Raw genomic sequence first — 19,958 nt, 5'->3', positions numbered from 1 at the left:
GCAGGATGCTGAGGAGAGGTTTCAGTGTGAGAATGAGCTCACAAAAAAAAGTTCCTTAGCACAATAACCAGATTAGCAAAGCTATGGGCGGCACATTAATGGAAAATGACAAATGAAATATTGTCAGAATCGGCATAACCCAGGGAATGAAGGGATATAAAAACAACAAAATTTGGACAGTGTTTTCAAAACTTATAAGCATTTTTGCAAAAATCTTTATATCTCTGGAATGCTAGGTGGCGCTGTGTTCAAACTTCTCAGATAACTCCGGGACATCCTGTCAATGAAATCTACCAATTTTTGTGCAGGTGTGTCAAATGGTTTAAAATATATCGCAATTTATGACAAATTTCAAAATGGTGGACAGAATGGTTCTTTTGATTTTCTGACTAACAGTTCATAAGTTATTAGCCAAAATAGCCATTTTTGTATCTCATGATCCATAGGTGGCACTGTTGTCATTTATGTAATTTGGCATGTACCCTCAGATCATGGTGTTGATGAAGCATACCAATTTTTGTTTCGATTGATCAAAGTTTGTCCAAGATACAGCCTCTGAACCAATTTCGGGTCGACCTTGTTAAGTTCACAACATCATAACTTTTTTTTCACCACTAGTTCATGAAATTCTGTTCAGTCATTTCAATGCGGCTCGGTCCAAAGATCATATCTGCCAATTTTCGTAAGAATTGGACAAATTTTGAAGGAGTAGCAGTGAAAAAAAGAAATAATGCACTTTTCAAAATGGCCACTACTGTAATGGGTGGAGTCTTAATGTAAGCTATTGAATGTGATCAGCATGAAGAGAGTAATCAGCTGTACTAAGTTTCCTTGTTCTAGAGGGTTCAAAAGTTATAAACATTTGAAAAGTGAATTTTTGAACTCGTGGTGGCACTATAGAGTTGGTCCTAGAGACCCCAAAGTTGGTCAGATTCATGACCATCACTACAAGTGTGCCAATTTTCATCATTTTCCTATGTTCCCTTCACAGGGCTGCCACTGACTCCTATTCGGGTAGAACAATTATAATAATAAGAAAACATACAGATAAAATAGTGGCTACAGCCCCTTCGGGGCTTGGCCCCTAATTAAATAAATTAGAACAGAACAGAATCAAATGAATCAGAACAGAACAAAGGAGAATCAAATTAACCAGAGCACAACAGAATCAAATGAAACAGAACAGAAATAAGGGGAATCAAATGAAACAGAATAAAACAGAACAGCCAATCATAACTTTATTGTAAAACCTCACCTTTGAGACCAAAGCTTCTACACTTTCTCTGCATGTCTTCTCGATCTCTAGACTCTCCTGAATGTTGTTCACCTCCTCGATCACCCTGTGTGACACTGAAGACAAGCAATATGTCAAATATTTTGATGTTTTCTTCAACACAAACACACTACAGTTGTCACTACAGGCAAGCACACAACTAATTTTCTGTCATGCACACACTGGAGCAGTCAGCACAGTACATCATGACGTTCACAGACAAGGTTACAACATCATACAATTACTCTGTCCAGACCACTGAAACTTAGAACAGCTCTTTATCAGTTATCATGCTCTCCAGACGCCTTTTGAGCAAGTCGACTAGGGACATCTGGTGTATGAAGAAGCTGAAACTACAGTGGAAACTATAGTGGACACACACAACACATGCTAACACAACACTAGTAAGGATTTGAAATGTGTTTTGAATAGTTGATGTCACTGTAGTCATACAAGTGTTCTGTAGTGGGACATGCTGTCCTTCATCTAAAATTACTTGAAACATCTTTGTAATTCTTATATAATTATAATACATTTCGTTTTATTTTATAATTGTAATTTAAAGATTAATATGGACATGGAATATTTGTATCCATTGATCTATCACTCTGTTGGACTATTTAAGTGAACAGTCTTCCAACATCATCTGCATATTTGAACCATTTCAACACACATACTACTTTTTAAAAGAAGTTAATACATTTGCTCAGAAGGAATGCATTAAATTGATCAAAAGTGACAGTAAAGACATTTTGTAATGTTACAAAAGTTTTCTATTTCGAATAAATGTTTTTTTTATTTTATACTTTCTAATCATCAGAGAATCCTGAAAAAAAATGTATCACGGTAATATATCGGTATGGTAATGTGAAATGTATCATAATATTAAGCAGAAGAAGCAGCAGATGTTTCCTGAGCATATTAGAATGCTTTCTGAAGGATCATGGAGTAATGACTGCTGAATTTGAGCTTTGCCATCAAAGAAATAAATAAAATTTTAATATATATCAAAACAGAAAATAGCTATTTTTACTGTATTTCTGATCAAATAAATGCAGCTGTGAAGAGCAAAAGAGACTTCTTTCAAAAACATTAAAAACTGACCCCAAACTAAGCATATACACAAACATCTTGATGCTGAAAAAGGTTAATTTGTCCTTCTTTCAGATTTTCTTTTCCAATCAATAACCTCTCCAGCTTGGCCTTCACACAACTGTTGTCTATTCTATAGATCTGTTTGAATAAGTTCAGTGCTTCCCTTCATACTGATCCTATAGGGACGGGAGACTGAGATCAGGGCAGGCCCGTCAAGCCAAGGCTCATTGTTTGGGTTAATCAAATTATCTGCTGTGTTTCCTTGCATTCACCAGCAAATCCAAGAACCTTCAAAGATCCACAGTGTCTCTAAAGAGTCTCTCTTTGAGATATATTTCTAAATGCTTAAGATTAGTCTGTCATGCACAAAAAGATTCTCAAAACAAACTGATTTGAGACTACATTTACAACATTCAAATTCAAAACGCAGTCAGTCTGATGACTTCCAAAGAGGCGGAAGATGGTGAGATGGAAGTGGCAGATGCTCTTAACACCTGGAGCTCTTACCTTATTTGTGTCCGTAATCACCAGAGACTGGCCACGGACCAGCTCACAGCCTCTTAACTAATTACACATTGTGGTTGAGAGGCAAAAACAGGAATTAGCACCATCACGGTCAGCGGCTGCCTCCCAATGACACCTAATTAAAACTTGATGAACGCCCGTGTCTGCGATATCCAAGTTCCCGCTGTAAGCCTTTCGCTGTCACTCATTAAACAGTACTTAGCTGCCAGTTGGTCCCCCTCCACCCCATCTTTCATCTCTCTCTCTCACTGGTAGTACTAGCACTAAGTGACAGGTTAATTGTAATAGCTGCTACACATAAACCGGGCTAAGTGTGAGGCAGTTGCGGAGCAGGAGGGGGACGAGGGGGGGACTTCAGACGTCAGGCATGGCAGCTTTAATTGTAAATTTTGGCCTCGCCATCAACATTACATCTTCAAATCTCTTTCTTCTCATGCCGTTCCAAGTCATACACAATACGTGTTTATGGCGGAGGAAACATGAGCAAAGGCTAAGATTATTCACAAAAACACATGCTCTTCTCTATCAAATAATGACCTATTTCATGAATTAAAATGAGAATGTAATGGATTTTTTCCCCCTCCTCCCCAACACCACCTGCCATTTGTTGTGCTTTTTAAAATTTCGCCTTTTAATTCACGTTTGAATTCCACGTTTCCCCGGCAAAGAAAAAGAAGGTGACATTTGTATAGAAGCGCAAGAGAGGTGAAGTGTGGCGATTTGGTGAGGGAAGGACTGCCGAAATACCCATTTGAGACTGAAACCTGTCGCTTTCCCCCTCACTCAGGTGTGTGTGATTGATATCAACCCCAAACTTCAAACTATGAGAGCAAAAGCAGTAGATAGCTCCACTCATGTCTGCAAAAAGAACATCTCAGATCTGAATTTGGTACCTAATGTATTCATCAAAACATCCTACCAAACATTACATACCCATTTGGGCACAGTGAATGTAAACTCAAATACATAGTTTGTTCACACACAAGGAATTTTAGCAGGATTTGGAGAACTACTCCAGTTGCTTTGATTTAGTGCAGTTTGAATAACATTAAAACATGTCTTGTTGGAAAATAGGGAAACGATGATTAGGAATAACTAGGTGTGTCTGTATGGAACGGTGTCATAGTTCTTGCAATATCCTTGGATCAAAGTCCAAAGGAGCAAAGCATATAGCCTGTATTTCCCACAGAAATAGAAGTGGAAGTATTCTTTATAAATCAATGGGATTTACAATACACTTTTGTTTTAATGTACTACACAGAAGGATGTCTGATTGACATTAAGTGAATCTAAGATCTTAAAACCCAACCTTGTTCAAATTCTTTCAGCTTCTGTAAGGCCTCATCTCTCTCCTCTTGCATTTTTTTACACTGAAACAAAATTAAATATGAATTAAAATGAAATAATTGTTCATAAAAATCTATCATATATATATATATGGCTGGTTCAGTGGCACTGAGTAAAGTATGCACTGATAGAACAGTTTTTTTTATTTGAAACTTATTTAAAATTATTTATTTAAATAATAATTTATTTTCATTTTAATTTTTTAAAAGCAAAACAATCCCAAAATATAATTGTAAAGGGATAGTTCACCCAAAAATAAACATTCTGTCATCATTTACTCACCTTCAAGAATGTATAACTATTTTCTATTTCATATATTTTCAAATGTAATTTATTCCTGTGATTGCAAAGCTGAATTTTCAGAAGCTACTATATTACCCCGGAATATAGTGTCACATTATCCTTCAGAAATCCTTCTAATCTACTCTTTTTTTCCCCCCATCTTGATTAAATAAATGCATTCTTTGTGAACATAAAAGTCTTCTTTCAAAAACACCGAAAAATCCCCAAACTTTTGAATGGCAGTAAACATGAAGGTGAGTAAATGATGACAGAATTTTCTGTTTGAATACAATGAAAGCCAATGCAGTTTTGACACCACTGACTTTAACTGTATGGACAGAAACTGCTGAAAAATATAATATTTCTGTATGATATCAAGATTTTCAAAATATTTGTTTTTATTTTTGGGTGAACTATCCCTTTAAGACCATGCACAGATTTTGTAGAAGTGCAAGGGCAAAAAGGGGGCTGAAAGAAAGGACAGAATGACAGCAAACATCTTACCTCCTTCTTGATTTTCTCGTATTCTCTTTGGAGGCTTTCATACTGGAGAAGTACTGCAGAAATACAAGGACGCCAGTTAAACATGTCTCACAACTTCCCATGAACTACACAGTCAGTTAATGCAACACACTATACAGGAGATCAACTCAGCAGGAAACTTCTACTGCAACCCACAACTCGTGTCCAGCATGAGGACTGCTCATGGAAACTAGTGCTAATTTAAACAGAAGTATTTTTAATGTTGCAAAAATATAGAATTACAAATAGCGGAAATTCTCTTCCAGGATGAAAAATACATTTGCTGGGTAAGGTGATAACAGTTCCACTCATAACTGTCTACATTCTGCCTGTAGTATGAATCAGCATCAGCTCTACTGAATATGCATCTAATTTTAGAACAGAAGACATGATCTGTAAAGGGTTTACAAACCACATGGTCTCTGGGTTATTAATGTCACGGTGACACAGACTACCATGGAAAAGGCCACAGCAGACATTTAAAAAAAAAAGTGCTTTTGAGCAAAAAGATAACATACAAATCTTGCCTTACATCTTTCAGAGTGATTTCAGACTTGACAGTCTTGATTTCAATAGTCACAAGACTAAAGCTTTCAGAGATGGTATCATAAAACGTCATAACCGAGACGCAGCTATCATATTAATGCTCAAATGTTCTATATAAGTCATATAAATAATGATCACAATACATGCCATATAATTTTAATACACATTATATTAGAGTAAATATGGATTTATTCTTGGTTCATCAACCACAATTTTCCCCACTAATTCTATTAAGTTTTACAGATCAGCAGATAAATTAGTTCCTGCTAACACTCGGGCTATTAAAAATCAGTTCGTTTCATTTGGTTATCCAAGGATTAAAACACATTGTGCTCACTTAGCTGGGGAAAAATAGATTTAAATGGGCAATAAAGATAGATGTCAAGACAGACTGCAATAAACGTTTCATCTTTACATGAAAACAAAAGAAATGCCAGGGTGTTCACCAAAAATGTGTGTACATGTCCAAACAAGCCTCTCAAAGCAAAAGGATTGATGGAGTATTTGTAAAGGAGTATTTTCCTCTGCATGCAGAAGGGATTACAAAGTACGGAGAATGTTATAATACAATATTTGTTCCACTTCAGAATTTGTTGGTTGGTAAATATATTATTTGTTTCCCTTGTACAATAACTATTATGGGTTTTTTTCTTTCTGGGAATAAGGTTAAAATAAAGTCGTCATCAAGATGAGTGTTATAACTAGGGGGAAAAAAACTATTTCATGTAACGTTAGGCCTATTATTACAGAACCTGTGTGTTGACTGTTACCGTTTCAGGAACCTATACACTATTAAGCGCACTGGTTAGAGCACACCAGCACTCCTTATGCATTCGACACAGCCACACTTACCTTGGTTGGACAGTTCTGAAATCATTTTCACTTCTTTCTGCTCTCCCGTTAACGCCATTGTGAGTTCCTGTGGTTACGGAATCAAAACTCCGGTTAAGCATAGCGCGAGCGACACAGGAAATGACACCTGGTCACACCTACGGTCATCAGCATGCTCCGTTAAAGTAAAAATGTACCACGCAAACCATAGTTCTCCCTCGAATATAGTTACTACAATAAAATGTGGTAACATGGTATTAGCAAAAATGGCTTAAAAAAATAAAGAGTACAAATTACACTCTTTACGATACTACAGTAGTTTTTCAACTATAGACTGTTCTAGATCACCTAGAATGGACTTTGAGAAAATAAACGTTTTTTAAATCACATCGTTTTACACACTCTCAGTTCATTTAAATACTTCTTTTTTTTCTTGGTAATCATGACTATTTCTACCAGTGTCATTTTCACATCTTAAATAATGTGATGCTTTACAGCATTATGTGGCGGAAATTATGGTGGTGGAAATGACTTGTAAATATTTTTAGAATAAAATTGCATTTAAAATAGCCAGCATTTTATATATAATACACACAATAACTATAATTTTCACTTTCCGCTCAATTCCGCAAAATTATTGCTAGATTAGACATGACACACAAACAATAATAATAAAGACAATTTCAAAATTGATATTTACCTTGATTTTTCCCTGTCTTCTTTACCCATCACATCTTATATCACATCTTCCTAAACAAATTCACTAACTTTCAAAAAAATCTTTGAAAGGGGCAAGATTTCTGGACCCTAATAAAATGAGGCCACACTAAAAAGAGACGGTAAAAAAAAAAAAAAAAAGAATTATTATTTTTAACAGTATAGGTCTGAGACACAAGTAAAACAATGAAATCTAACATTAAAGCAAAATAATTTAACAAAATGAAATCTGTTACTTTTAATAAAATCAGCCCCTGGGGCATAAAATTGCCAGAAGTTGAAGAAAAACCCACTAACTATAGGAGCTATAATATTCTTGTTGAAACTGTTATCTTGGTAGATTTTTGTAAGGACAGTCCCTCAGCACAGAAAACAATCCACTGGCATTTTCATTCACTTCAATTAACATTACTGTTATTATGGCAAATAACTGAAGTAGTCAGCCAATCACAATATAACAATATAATTTAATTAATCTGAGAGGTTTGACAGGTTTAACAACAATCAACACAGGTAAAACGTATTTACACATACAGAGTAAGAGGGGAATGTTTAATCAGTCTTAGATCTCAGCACATAATTCAAAACACAGATGCTGTAAACATCCTAGATCCTCCTCTAACAGAGAAAAAACAGCTGTCATTGACAAGCATACACACTATATGATCATTCATAAACACCTATAATTACCTGTCTGTCAGCATAACACAAACGTAAGTTTGGTGCACAAACATTAATTTGGATTTGTTTTTTGTATATTAAAATAAATAAAAGCAAATATTTTCAAGGGAAGGGCCAGAAAATAATTTGTAAATCAAATATTCTCATGACTTACATTGGAATGTTTCAAAATATGGCATTATTTGTGCGCTTGTTGCAGTGATGAATGGAGGATGCGAGAGCACATAAATGTGCAAGCAAGCACTGAATTTTTCCCTTTGAGCTCAAATGTTTTTAATATTCTCCTTAGATAGTGAAATAACTCAAAAAAAGAAAAAAGAAAAGAAATGAACTACAGGACAGTATGCATCTCCAAAACAAAAGCAAATCACGATTACATATTCTATCCACACAATAAAGTACACACAAACATGTATAACACAACAATGGGGGACAATGGAATAATCTCTGGTGGTCATAATACATGGGATAATGACACGCATGTTTATGAAACCATTTTACGCATATTAAATGTGTATTATCCCAGAGTTATGCCCTGTAATTCTAAACACCACTTTTCAGAGTAAAGGTGGACACAAGGGATGATGTTTTCTGAGGGAGACAGGTCATGTGAACTTTAGCCCGGGCCTCCAGAAGGTGTAGTGGTCTTAGGAGGTTCCGTGACGGGCAGCGGACTCTCTCGGGTAGAATTCGGCCAGTGTGCTCTGAGGAATTCTCTTCAGCATTTCTTTGGGGAAGATTCGGAGCAATTGCCAACCGATGTCCAGCGTCTCAAACACAGTTCTGTTGTCATAGGGACCTAGAGAAATACACACATACCTCATAACCTCAAAGTCACATGACATAACACTCAAGCTTTTATTATGTATCATAACGTTTGAACCATTTGTCACATACTCAAGTGACTTATATCATTGGATATCTTTGAGCCATGACCAACAAAACATATATCTATGATTTCATTTCCATCACGAAAAATTTTGCGCCAGACTGTTCTGACCTGCGTATGCCATACCTAACTGATTAGTCTTACGGTTTTCTTAAAAGGGGTTAAAAAAAGGGGACTATCAACCTGAAAACTCCCATTGACTTATATTGGCAAAAAAATAATAATAATTGTGCAAAACACAGATGCTGTAAACATCCTAGATCCTCCTCTAACAGAGAAAAAACAGCTGTCATTGACAAGCATACACACTATATGATCATTCATCAACACCTATAATTACCTGTCTGTCAGCATAACACAAACGTAAGTTTGGTGCACAAACATTAATTTGGATTTGTTTTTTGTATATTAAAATAAATAAAAGCAAATATTTTCAAGGGAAGGGCCAGAAAATAATTTGTAAATCAAATATTCTCATGACTTACATTGGAATGTTTCAAAATATGGCATTATTTGTGCGCTTGTTGCAGTGATGAATGGAGGATGCGAGAGCACATAAATGTGCAAGCAAGCACTGAATTTTTCCCTTTGAGCTCAAATGTTTTTAATATTCTCCTTAGATAGTGAAATAACTCAAAAAAAGAAAAAAGAAAAGAAATGAACTACAGGACAGTATGCATCTCCAAAACAAAAGCAAATCACGATTACATATTCTATCCACACAATAAAGTACACACAAACATGTATAACACAACAATGGGGGACAATGGAATAATCTCAGGTGGTCATAATACATGGGATAATGACACGCATGTTTATGAAACCATTTTACGCATATTAAATGTGTATTATCCCAGAGTTATGCCCTGTAATTCTAAACACCACTTTTCAGAGTAAAGGTGGACACAAGGGATGATGTTTTCTGAGGGAGACAGGTCATGTGAACTTTAGCCTGGGCCTCCAGAAGGTGTAGTGGTCTTAGGAGGTTCCGTGACGGGCAGCGGACTCTCTCGGGTAGAATTCGGCCAGTGTGCTCTGAGGAATTCTCTTCAGCATTTCTTTGGGGAAGATTCGGAGCAATTGCCAACCGATGTCCAGCGTCTCAAACACAGTTCTGTTGTCATAGGGACCTAGAGAAATACACACATACCTCATAACCTCAAAGTCACATGACATAACACTCAAGCTTTTATTATGTATCATAACGTTTGAACCATTTGTCACATACTCAAGTGACTTATATCATTGGATATCTTTGAGCCATGACCAACAAAACATATATCTATGATTTCATTTCCATCACGAAAAATTTTGCGCCAGACTGTTCTGACCTGCGTATGCCATACCTAACTGATTAGTCTTACGGTTTTCTTAAAAGGGGTTAAAAAAAGGGGACTATCAACCTGAAAACTCCCATTGACTTATATTGGCAAAAAAAAAATAATAATTGTGCGCTCATATGTCAGAGGCTTCAGGGAGGGCTCAGATTGTTTTTGAAAGAAATGTATACTTTTATTCACCTTTTATCTATACATATAATTTTATCTTTTGAACTTTCTATTTAGCAAAGAAACCTGAAAAAAAAATGTATCACGGTACCCACAAAAATATTAAGCAGCACAACTGTTTTCAGCATTAACAATAATAATATAGAATGATATTATAAGCATATCAGAATGATTTCTAAAGGCTGGAGTAATGGTTGCTGGAAAGCACAGCAAGAAATTACATTTTAAAAAATATATGAATAGAAAACATTTAAAATTGTAATACAGTTTTAAAATATTACTGTTTTACTGCATTTTGTATATAATTTCAGCCTTGATGAGCATTAGAATTTTTTCAAAAACATTTAAAGGTGCAGTAGGAGATCTTGGAAAATGCTAACTTTAGCCTGATAGCACTGAAAGCGAACATCCCACCCTCCCTGCAATCGCCATCCAAAGCCATGCCCCCTGAACGTATTTACGCTCACAGACCAGAGACAACATTACTACAATAGGCTACATCAGCGGTTCCCAATTCCAGTCCTCGCGTATCCTGTCTGCGCGAACCAGGTGCGCAGATGTATGCAAATACATGTGTTGACAGGCAGGTAGGAAAGCCAATTAAAACGTTCGGACCGAGCGTTTTGATTGGACGAACATTTCTTGGTCCTACGTTTTCCACAAAATTGATAAATACAGATAAATACATTTAGATCACTTAACTTAATGATTGCTATCGGGATGTGAAGAGACTTTCAACCAGCATAACCAAAAATGTTTCTGAAGACAATCACCTATTGCACCTTTAAATAAATCATACCAATCACAACTTTTGATCAACATTATACAGATACAGATATATAAAACAAATAAAATGTCATATAAAAAGAATTATAATCAGATGTTAATTTCTCAGAGCTTTAATGTTTTAGCTTCGAAGCAAAAAAAATGAATGTGAAAGAATGGATGTTCCTTAAGAAATTGGCTTTATGGCCTTGTATTTGGCTTCATGTTGCTTAAAGGGGTCATATGATGCTTTTTTAAAGATCATTATTTTGTGTATTTGGTGTAACAGAATATGTTGACATGCTTTAATGTTCAAAAACAATCAGCTTGTAACACTCCAAAGAGAAAGGAAAACTTGAAATCGCATCATATGACCCCTTTAAAAGATCAAAACTACTGACTGACACGTAGCATCTTTAATAGCATATTTCAGTTAAACAGAAAAGTGCTTTACTTGAAGGAAACACTGTACCGCACTCATGGGGAGATGAGTGAATGCATGTTTTGTTTTCTGTAAATAGAAGCAATAACTGAGATTGTTGGAGTCCAACATGTGTCGGTGGAACTTAGACAATGTCCTTTTCTACCAATGACAGTAATGACATAGCAACTGTGTGACAGACACAAAGGAAGTCGAGAGATTTTATCCCAAAAATAGGGCCGCGATCAATATGAAAGATGCACATATTTTTTTTAAAGTGAAGTGGAGGGTTTGATGGGGACGGAGGGACTTGCACCTTGTGCCACGCTGAAGAGCGACAGCATTGAGAAGAACATTCACTGAGGTGAAAGTGCTTCGCGGCAGAGCAAGAGCAGTGGCTGATAGAAATAGATACTGTCTAGTGGTTTCCAGTATAGAATATAAAACAGTATAATAGTGTTCACATACAAACACACACACACACACACACACACACACACACACACAGATGAGAGACCTTGGAATTAAAAAAATAATAAAAATGCTCTAGTGTGACGAACTCTGCTTAAAATAAAACAACATCTCCAAAAACTGGTCCCTTAAAAGCTGGTTAAAATTGCAGTTCTAACATTTCTGCCAAATTTAGACCCATCTAAGGTAAATGAGAATATGCAGTACAGAAAATTGCACGCTAGGGTTTTTTTTTTTTACCTTGAGCGATGAAATTCTTTTCAAACTTCTGCAGGAACTCCAGGTACAGCAGGTCATCCGAGGTCAAAGCTTCCTCACCCACAACAGCCTTCATAGCCTGAACATCTTTACCAATAGCATAACATGCATACTATGGGATTAAGAGAAAAACAGAGGGAGAATTAGCCTTAAAAATCACAATTAAATGGCAAACTGTGGTATGAACATTGCACAACTTATTTACCAGCTGGTTAGAGACATCAGCATGATCTTTGCGGGTCATTCCCTCTCCGATAGCAGATTTCATCAAACGAGAGAGAGATGGCAGTACGTTGATGGGAGGATAGATCTTTAAGTGGAAAAATATAACAACGAAGAGTTTGGTTATGAAAATAAAAGAAAAAACTGTATTGTAACTTTGAAAAGGTTCACCTTAAAGATGAATGATTAAATATTGATAATAAATTCATCTGTATGAAGCACATTAATGAGTCCAACTGTACTTTTGCAGATTTTGAAGTGGATTACGTACACCTAACCAATTTCCTAATCACACAAAGCTTTTCAGATGTTATGACTGGTCAAACTTCTCACCTGTCTGTTGTGCAGTTGTCTGTCAACATACACCTGTCCCTCTGTGATGTATCCCGTCAGATCAGGGATCGGATGGGTGATATCTGTAAACGGGGGCAAAAATGAAATTTTTCATTTCAAAACTGCTTTTTCTAGTCATAAATTATTATTAGTTGTTATTAATAGCATTTATAAACCATTTCATTTGCAGAACTGATTTAAAGATACTAAAAGGTATAGTAATTATGTGGTGTTTTGGACAGAAAAGAGATAGTGAGTTAAAAAGATAAATGGGCAAAGAAAGCGAGAAAGAAGAAAGATGGAGGTTTCCTGGTGCTGCTATAATAGGGAACACCCAATCAGAAACACACAGGTCCTTCACAAGGATGTTTCTATAGTAACCAAAACCATCAAGAGTGCTAGTTACTGGGCGCAGTTGCTGTGTCCGGCCTGAACACAAAATAAAGTAGTGCACATTTTATATCATTAACGGTCCACAATCATTCGGATTCTATCAAGATTTGTAACGGCAGAAGGACACCATCATCACTGAAGAAACTAATGAAACTTCATTAAAATCATATACATTTTATCCACCAATCAAGTGTGCAAGAATGTGTGAATGTACTTGGCTGTAGTTTAGAGACAAAACTGAGAAGTGACCTAAAACCTGCAAAACTGTAAGAGTGGTTTCCCTACAGTGGTTCAGGCTGTAGGATTGCCGAATGACTAAAGAAACGTTATCAGCACGATTGTACTGTAAATTTCTAGTCTATTACCACCCACTGCCACTTATACCAACGACGGAAATAAGCGCAGTTAGAATAGCTAAATATGTGGGAGAGCATTGCTACTGAGTGACTATTATATTGCAATAGGTAGCACTTTAATATTAACCTTGAATCAAGACTAGTTAGCACATAATTAATAATTGAAATGGTTTAATAACAATATTTTGTTATGGTTACACTTGAATTGGTTACAAAATAGATGAAGGATGGTAAAGCATAGTTAATTGTACCCAGCATGTATGTAAAATATTACCTGAGGGACAGAGAAAGAGAGATAGAGAGAAAGAGGGAGAGAGGGCAGAGCCCCAAGAAGAGTCCCAGCAAAGAAAGAGAGCAAAGAAAAAGAGGTAGCAAAGGAAAGAGACAGAGCAACGGTTACAGTCCTCTTTTATCCCTTTCTTGACCATGTGACTAAAAACCAAATGTGAGACATTCAAACTGACCAATCAGCAGATTACAGCTTCACCCACTGTGCAAAAGAGTGTGATAATTAGCAGACCCCCGATGTATACACATGTTGGCCTATAGGCCTTGATCGATATCAGCACTTCTGTACCTTCAGGAACGCCAAATGGCCCTTTTGTCACTCAAGATAGGTTTCGGACAGGAAAGCAGAAGTCTTTGATAATTTTTGACCCTACAAAACCTTTGTTAAGGAACATTACAGGATGTCCTCATTTGGAAAACAAATAAATAAATGAACTAACAAATATAAATAATAAATGAATAAATTAACTAATACAGGAACTGTAACCAACTAAATAAGTAAATAACTAAACTAAATAACTAAAATAAAGCTAAATAATTAAATATCGAAATAAATTACTAAAATAACCTAACAACTGAAATAACTAAATAAATTAAAAAAAATGTCATAACTGAATAAATAACAAAAAATGTATATCTAAATAAATTACTAAAATAAATGAAATAACTAAATAAATAGCAAAAAAATTAATAATTAAATATCGAAATAAAAAAACAAAAATAACTAAACTGAAATAACTAAATAAAACAACTAAATAACTAAAATAACTGAATAAATAGCAAAAAAACTAAATGAGATACTAAACGAAATTAAATAACTAAAAATAAATGTAATTAAAAAAAAAATTATAAATAAAAATAACTAAACTAAAAAAAAAAACTATAGTAACTAACTAAATATATATATATATATATATTTGTTTTATATTTGTTTTAATTTTTTACATTTGTTTTTACCAGGCTGAATTCTAAGTTTCATAGAAAAGTAATAACGCACTTCTCAACAAACTGCTCAAAAAGAATAGGATGAGTTACATGCTGAAGTTGAATATTTGATCAAATGGCTTTACGGTATATCATCAATAATTAATGTTCTATAAACAGAAATGTGTGCATGTACCATCATTAGGCATGGTTAGAATGGGGATCTGGGTGATTGATCCATTCCTGCCCTCCACTCTTCCAGCACGCTCGTAGATTGTAGCAAGATCAGTGTACATGTAACCTGGGAAACCACGACGACCCGGCACCTCTTCACGGGCAGCAGACACCTACAACCCACAACATATCCAGACAAAAAATAAACAAAACGAAAAAAAAAACAGGCGTTTTACATCATGACAATTTAAATTCTGTGTATGATGTGTGTATAAAAGTTTTCATTGTCTCCTGTGAAGTTACACAGAAGCATCTCATAACCCTTGAGTGTTTTCAGCTCGTTTATTTTCATATAATTATATGGCATGCAGTTGCTTCAAACAATAGTATAAACATCATTCAGTGTAAATTGTGATAATCGTGATTAATAACCGCAATTACAATTTTAAGGGAATAATCGACAATTATGATTTTTACAGCCTTACTAAACTGTAACATCTGCTCCACACCAACCGATCAATGACAGCCATTTTAAGCCAGTCAAATGACGTTAATCTGTTTTCTACTTCTGCATCTGCACACCGAGGCACTTTTATAAGCAGATAATACACTCAGATCTTCTCCCAAGGTTAAAACAAGCGTAGACGCTGTTCTGAGCCTCATCTTTACCAAGCTGAATGGGAGAGGGAGTTAAATGTTAATGCTCCCACCGCTCTTTGGAAGCGGCTGCCTATTGCAGAAGCCAAAGCAGGCAGCTTCGATAGGGCTGAATGTATCCCAAGGTTACAGCGGCACAAAGACAGGAAGGAATGGTCCTTTCACATGCACGCAAACTATTTAAAATGAGCATTATGCGTTTGACACATTTAGACATCAAAACATGTTTGTGGCACAAAAATGATAATCGTTGGCATGAGGGTTGAAGAAAGGAAATGCTGCCAGAAAAAAAAAGCATCTTCAGAAGGCTGAGGAACATTGTGGAATGAAGTATACACAAATCTGTTTGTCTGTCAAAACGTCCCACTGTTAGGTTTAGAATGGCATACAACTCATACTATTTTGCCGTTATGAGGACTGTGACTTAATAAATGTACCAAAACGTGTAGAATTCATCACTTTATGGAATACAGTATCTCTAATGCAACACACTCCATTTTCCTCACTCATTCAGTGCGACGAATCATTAGCAACATCAACCTTGATTTTTTCTTAAACATATTCACTCATGATTTAATATCAAAACTTAAAACACTTTTCAAAAAAAATGTTTTTTAATTATTTTTAAAAATCTTTTTTGTGCAAAAACGTTGTCTCTTGGCAACTAGATCCAATAATGAGTTAAGAAAAATATATTCAATCTTAAAATATATTAAATATCTAGTTCATTCACCACACTGCAATAGGTAGGTCAGCATGTTGAGAAAATTGCATTTTGAAATAAAGAACTCAGCATAATGTGCTGTTGTTTTATACTATGCATATTGCTAAACAGTGTGTTGTAATTCTATTTCTTATGTTAATTCATATATATTTTTTCTGACTACATTTTTAGAATTGTTTAGATTACATTTTTTATTTGTAATCTATGTAAATTCTTATGCTAATTATATTTGGTACAGAGAGTCATATAAAGCATTTCACTGCATGATGTACTACTGTGTATGGTTGTGTGTGTGACTAATAACATTTTACATTGAGTTTTGTTTAAAACACGATTTTTTACACTTTGGCAGATGGTGCTGAAATCCATTCATTACGATTGGACACAGTGGCACTTCAACATAAGCCACACAGGAAACACGATACTACCGTAACACTGGTCATTGCTCCAGCCTCCAATATTGCTCCAAATGTCAAGAGGGGGTTATAGTGGTTTTGTTACTCATTCATTGCCGTCATAGCTGTTTGTTGACTCCCAAACAGCTGGAATATGATATAAAGGAAATGGCCCTGTACATGCAAAGTCAACTACTCGTATTGCTAAGCAGAGTTGAGAGATGCTAAGTAAGGTCGTTATTTATATGATACATGATAACGCAATATAAATGTGTTTGCTGTGCATGTAGCCTAAGAAGTGCACAGTACAATGGCTAGGAAAATATAAAATGATATAGAGACTAGATACAGAGACTTAGGATTATTTACTTGACAAGGTCAATTATGTTTAAGCAGGTATGAAATTCAAATGGAGAACAACATGATATATGATGAAACAGGGCACTGGAAATATCACCACAAAGCAGAGATGTTTCAGATCCTTGCATCCAATAGAAAAACCTACTTTTCCCTTGAATGCTTTCATAGCTATAAAATGTCAACATGAACGGTTTATGTGAGATACAAGTGCATTATGTCTCTGTAAAGGAGACCTTCAACCATGTTTGTTGAAATGTCTGAATTTATCATAACAAGATTTAATAAATAAATAAATAAATAAAGACATACATCCTTAAAAAATGCGTCGAGTGAGTTCTTACAGCTTGTTCGTTTACCAATATAATCCCAGTGAAATACATTCCAAGCCTTTTATGCTCACCAAGGCTGCCTTTATTTGATCCAAAAGTGCAGTGAAAATAGTAATATTGTGAAATATTGTTACAGTTTAAAATGACTGCATCTATTTTAATACATTTTAAAATGTAATGTATTCCTGTGATGTCAAAGCTCCATTTTCAGCATCATTACTCCAGTCGTCAGTGTCACATGATCCTTCAGAAATCATTCTAATATGCTGATATGGTGCTCAAGAAATGGTTCTTATTATCTTGAAAACAGTTGGGGAGTTGGTTAATATTTTTTCCTGTCTTCACTGTCATTTGTGATTAATTTAATGTCTTTGCTGAATAAAATTATTAATAAAAAATAAAAAAAACTTTTGTACTGAAGTGTAAAACCATACAAAAGCCAGTGATCACCATGCATTTGTGTAATATGGAAAAGAGCAGCTGTATTATTTTATTCCACTGGGATAAAAGGCATATTCATTTTAAGTAATTCTGAGCAACAACAAAAATATTTTTTATGGAAGTTAATTAAAACTTCTCTGAAAAAAATCTGAGGCTCTTGTATTTTATTGGCCCTTGCTTCTGATATCCATTATGAGGAAATAATTGTATCGATATGATATCGTCCTCACCTCTCTCAGAGCCTCTGCGTAGGAACTCATGTCCGTAAGGATGACCAACACGTGCTTCTCACACTGATAAGCTAGATACTCCGCAGTGGTCAAAGCCAGACGTGGGGTGATGATGCGTTCAATGCTATACGGAACAATTCAAAAGAATAAAATAGTCAATGTTACATTATAAACATTATACAAATTACATTACATAAGAGCACACAGGTCATTAAAATGAATTCTCACGTAGGATCGTTGGCCAGATTCAGGAACAAGCACACATTATCCATAGAACCGTTCTCCTCAAAGTCTGACTTGAAGAAACGTGCAGTCTCCATGTTGACCTGGGATTCAAACAAACGAACATGTGAAACACTGAACAAATCCAGAGTAAGACCTTCACTTCCTGTTCCACCAGACTCTAATGAACTGACAATGTCAGGTACTTTCTTGTTCATTGTTCAGCCAAAATCTCCACAATTCAGTTCAAAATGACCTCTTGAAGTACATTTCCTGCTAAAGGAAAATCCTTTTGCTTTTATAAAAGGTTTAGCATTTTGACCACCCGGCACATGAAATCAAGATATAGTGTTACAGGGTGTCAAAAGCGAATGCATTAGACACAAGTCCGCACCGGGAGCCCAGCGGCCACAGGACACAAGGCTGGGTCAGTGACATTTCAAGCACAGGTTAATGGAAGCCCTTCACACTTGAATATACAGGTGAACCTGACACCTGACACAGGTAATACCTGTCTGAGAGGACAGACCGCAGCCACTCAGGTGACAATAACAAAGGTTTGGAGAGGAAGCTGACAGGTGAGGGCAGAAGGTTAAGGTGCTGTTGAAGAGCAGGATTAAGCCACCTATGAGGACCAACATTCACCCACTCACACAAAACAGACACAATTTTACATTCTGTCCACTAGAGGATCATTTTACACAAGCATCCTGAAAGTCATGCAAACGGTTGACCCATGTATAGACACCTAGATGTAAAACAGGATTTACTGTTGAAAATTAAAAGAAAATGTAAAGAAAATGAACACACAAGAAACCTCAAGTAAAGCAAGCCTTTGACCATGGCACGAAAAAAAAAACAAAAAAAAAACAAGAAAAACACATACTTGGAAACTGGCACAGATAAAGATACAGAAAACCACTCACCCCCATAGCAGCAAAGACAATGGCGAAGTTTTCTGCACTGTAGTCCATCACATCTTTCGTTTTCTGCACCAAACCAGCCTGACGACAGATCTGGGCAGCAATCTACCAGTCAAAAAGCACAAAACCAAAAAAGTTGCACAATTTGATTAAAAAAATAAATAAATACAAAAGTAAGGGGTCGGGTAAGTTTAAATGTTTTTGAAAAAAGTTCCTTATGCTCACCAAGTCTGCATTTATTTGATTAAAGATATAGTAAAAACAGTACTTTAGTGAAATGTATTTTACAATCAAAATAACAGTTTTCTAGTTTAATATCTTGTAAAATGTATTTAAAAGTAATTTATTTCTGTGATGGCATCAGCCGTTACTCCAGTGTCACATAATCTTTCAGAAATCATTCTAATATGCTGATATGTTGCTCAAGAAACATTTCTTATTTTTATCAATGTTGAAAAACATTGTGCTGCCTAATATTCTTGCGGACACCGTGATGAGTTCTTTGATGAGTTCTCTGATCAGTTCTCTGATGAGCCCTTTGATGAATAGAAAATAAAAAACAGCAAAGCAGCATTTACTTGAAATGGAAATGTTTTGTAACATTATAAATGTATTTACTGTCACTTTTGATTAATTTAATAAATTCTTGCGAAAGAAAAGTATTAATAAAAAAAAAAAAAAACATTCTGATGCCAAACTTTTGAAGAGTAGTGTATAATACATTATTTTAATCTCCTATATTATTTTGCTTGATAAGAAAAAATAAATATTTGATGCTATATGCTATTTAGCATGTTGAACATAACACTATAGAGCTAAAATGAACACCAAATTTGAGTGCAAAGCCCATTTCTAT

General features: G+C 35.4%; 2 protein-coding genes across 2 annotated transcripts in view; both read right to left on the bottom strand.

Annotated features, from left to right (window-relative positions):
- Nucleotides 1-985: 985 nt before the first annotated feature.
- Nucleotides 986-6,547, bottom strand: LOC107671091 (shootin-1-like). Its single transcript, XM_016463940.1, has 5 exons — nucleotides 6,443-6,547; nucleotides 5,027-5,079; nucleotides 4,203-4,263; nucleotides 1,256-1,350; nucleotides 986-1,006 (listed from the first exon to the last, which is right to left on the bottom strand). Exons 1-5 carry the CDS (start codon nucleotides 6,498-6,500, stop codon nucleotides 986-988), a joined length of 288 nt encoding a protein of 95 aa, XP_016319426.1. The 5' UTR covers nucleotides 6,501-6,547.
- Nucleotides 6,548-8,950: 2,403 nt separating this feature from the next.
- The window catches only part of LOC107671090 (V-type proton ATPase subunit B, brain isoform), a gene marked incomplete at its 5' end in the record, with an annotated part of 18,740 nt that continues 7,732 nt past the window's right edge, over nucleotides 8,951-19,958 (bottom strand). The window contains 8 exons of the mRNA XM_016463939.1: nucleotides 8,951-9,838; nucleotides 12,114-12,243; nucleotides 12,337-12,441; nucleotides 12,687-12,769; nucleotides 14,844-14,994; nucleotides 17,958-18,081; nucleotides 18,186-18,283; nucleotides 19,106-19,207. Coding sequence (XP_016319425.1) covers nucleotides 9,687-9,838; nucleotides 12,114-12,243; nucleotides 12,337-12,441; nucleotides 12,687-12,769; nucleotides 14,844-14,994; nucleotides 17,958-18,081; nucleotides 18,186-18,283; nucleotides 19,106-19,207 — 945 coding nt within the window. The remainder of the gene's footprint in view (nucleotides 9,839-12,113; nucleotides 12,244-12,336; nucleotides 12,442-12,686; nucleotides 12,770-14,843; nucleotides 14,995-17,957; nucleotides 18,082-18,185; nucleotides 18,284-19,105; nucleotides 19,208-19,958) is intronic.

This window comes from Sinocyclocheilus anshuiensis, unplaced genomic scaffold, assembly GCF_001515605.1.
Source record: "Sinocyclocheilus anshuiensis isolate Anshui unplaced genomic scaffold, SAMN03320099.WGS_v1.1 scaffold861, whole genome shotgun sequence".
In the NCBI taxonomy this organism is placed as follows: domain Eukaryota; kingdom Metazoa; phylum Chordata; class Actinopteri; order Cypriniformes; family Cyprinidae; genus Sinocyclocheilus; species Sinocyclocheilus anshuiensis.
Note: the sequence above shows the minus strand (reverse complement) of the source record. Positions and strands in the feature narration are given on the sequence as shown.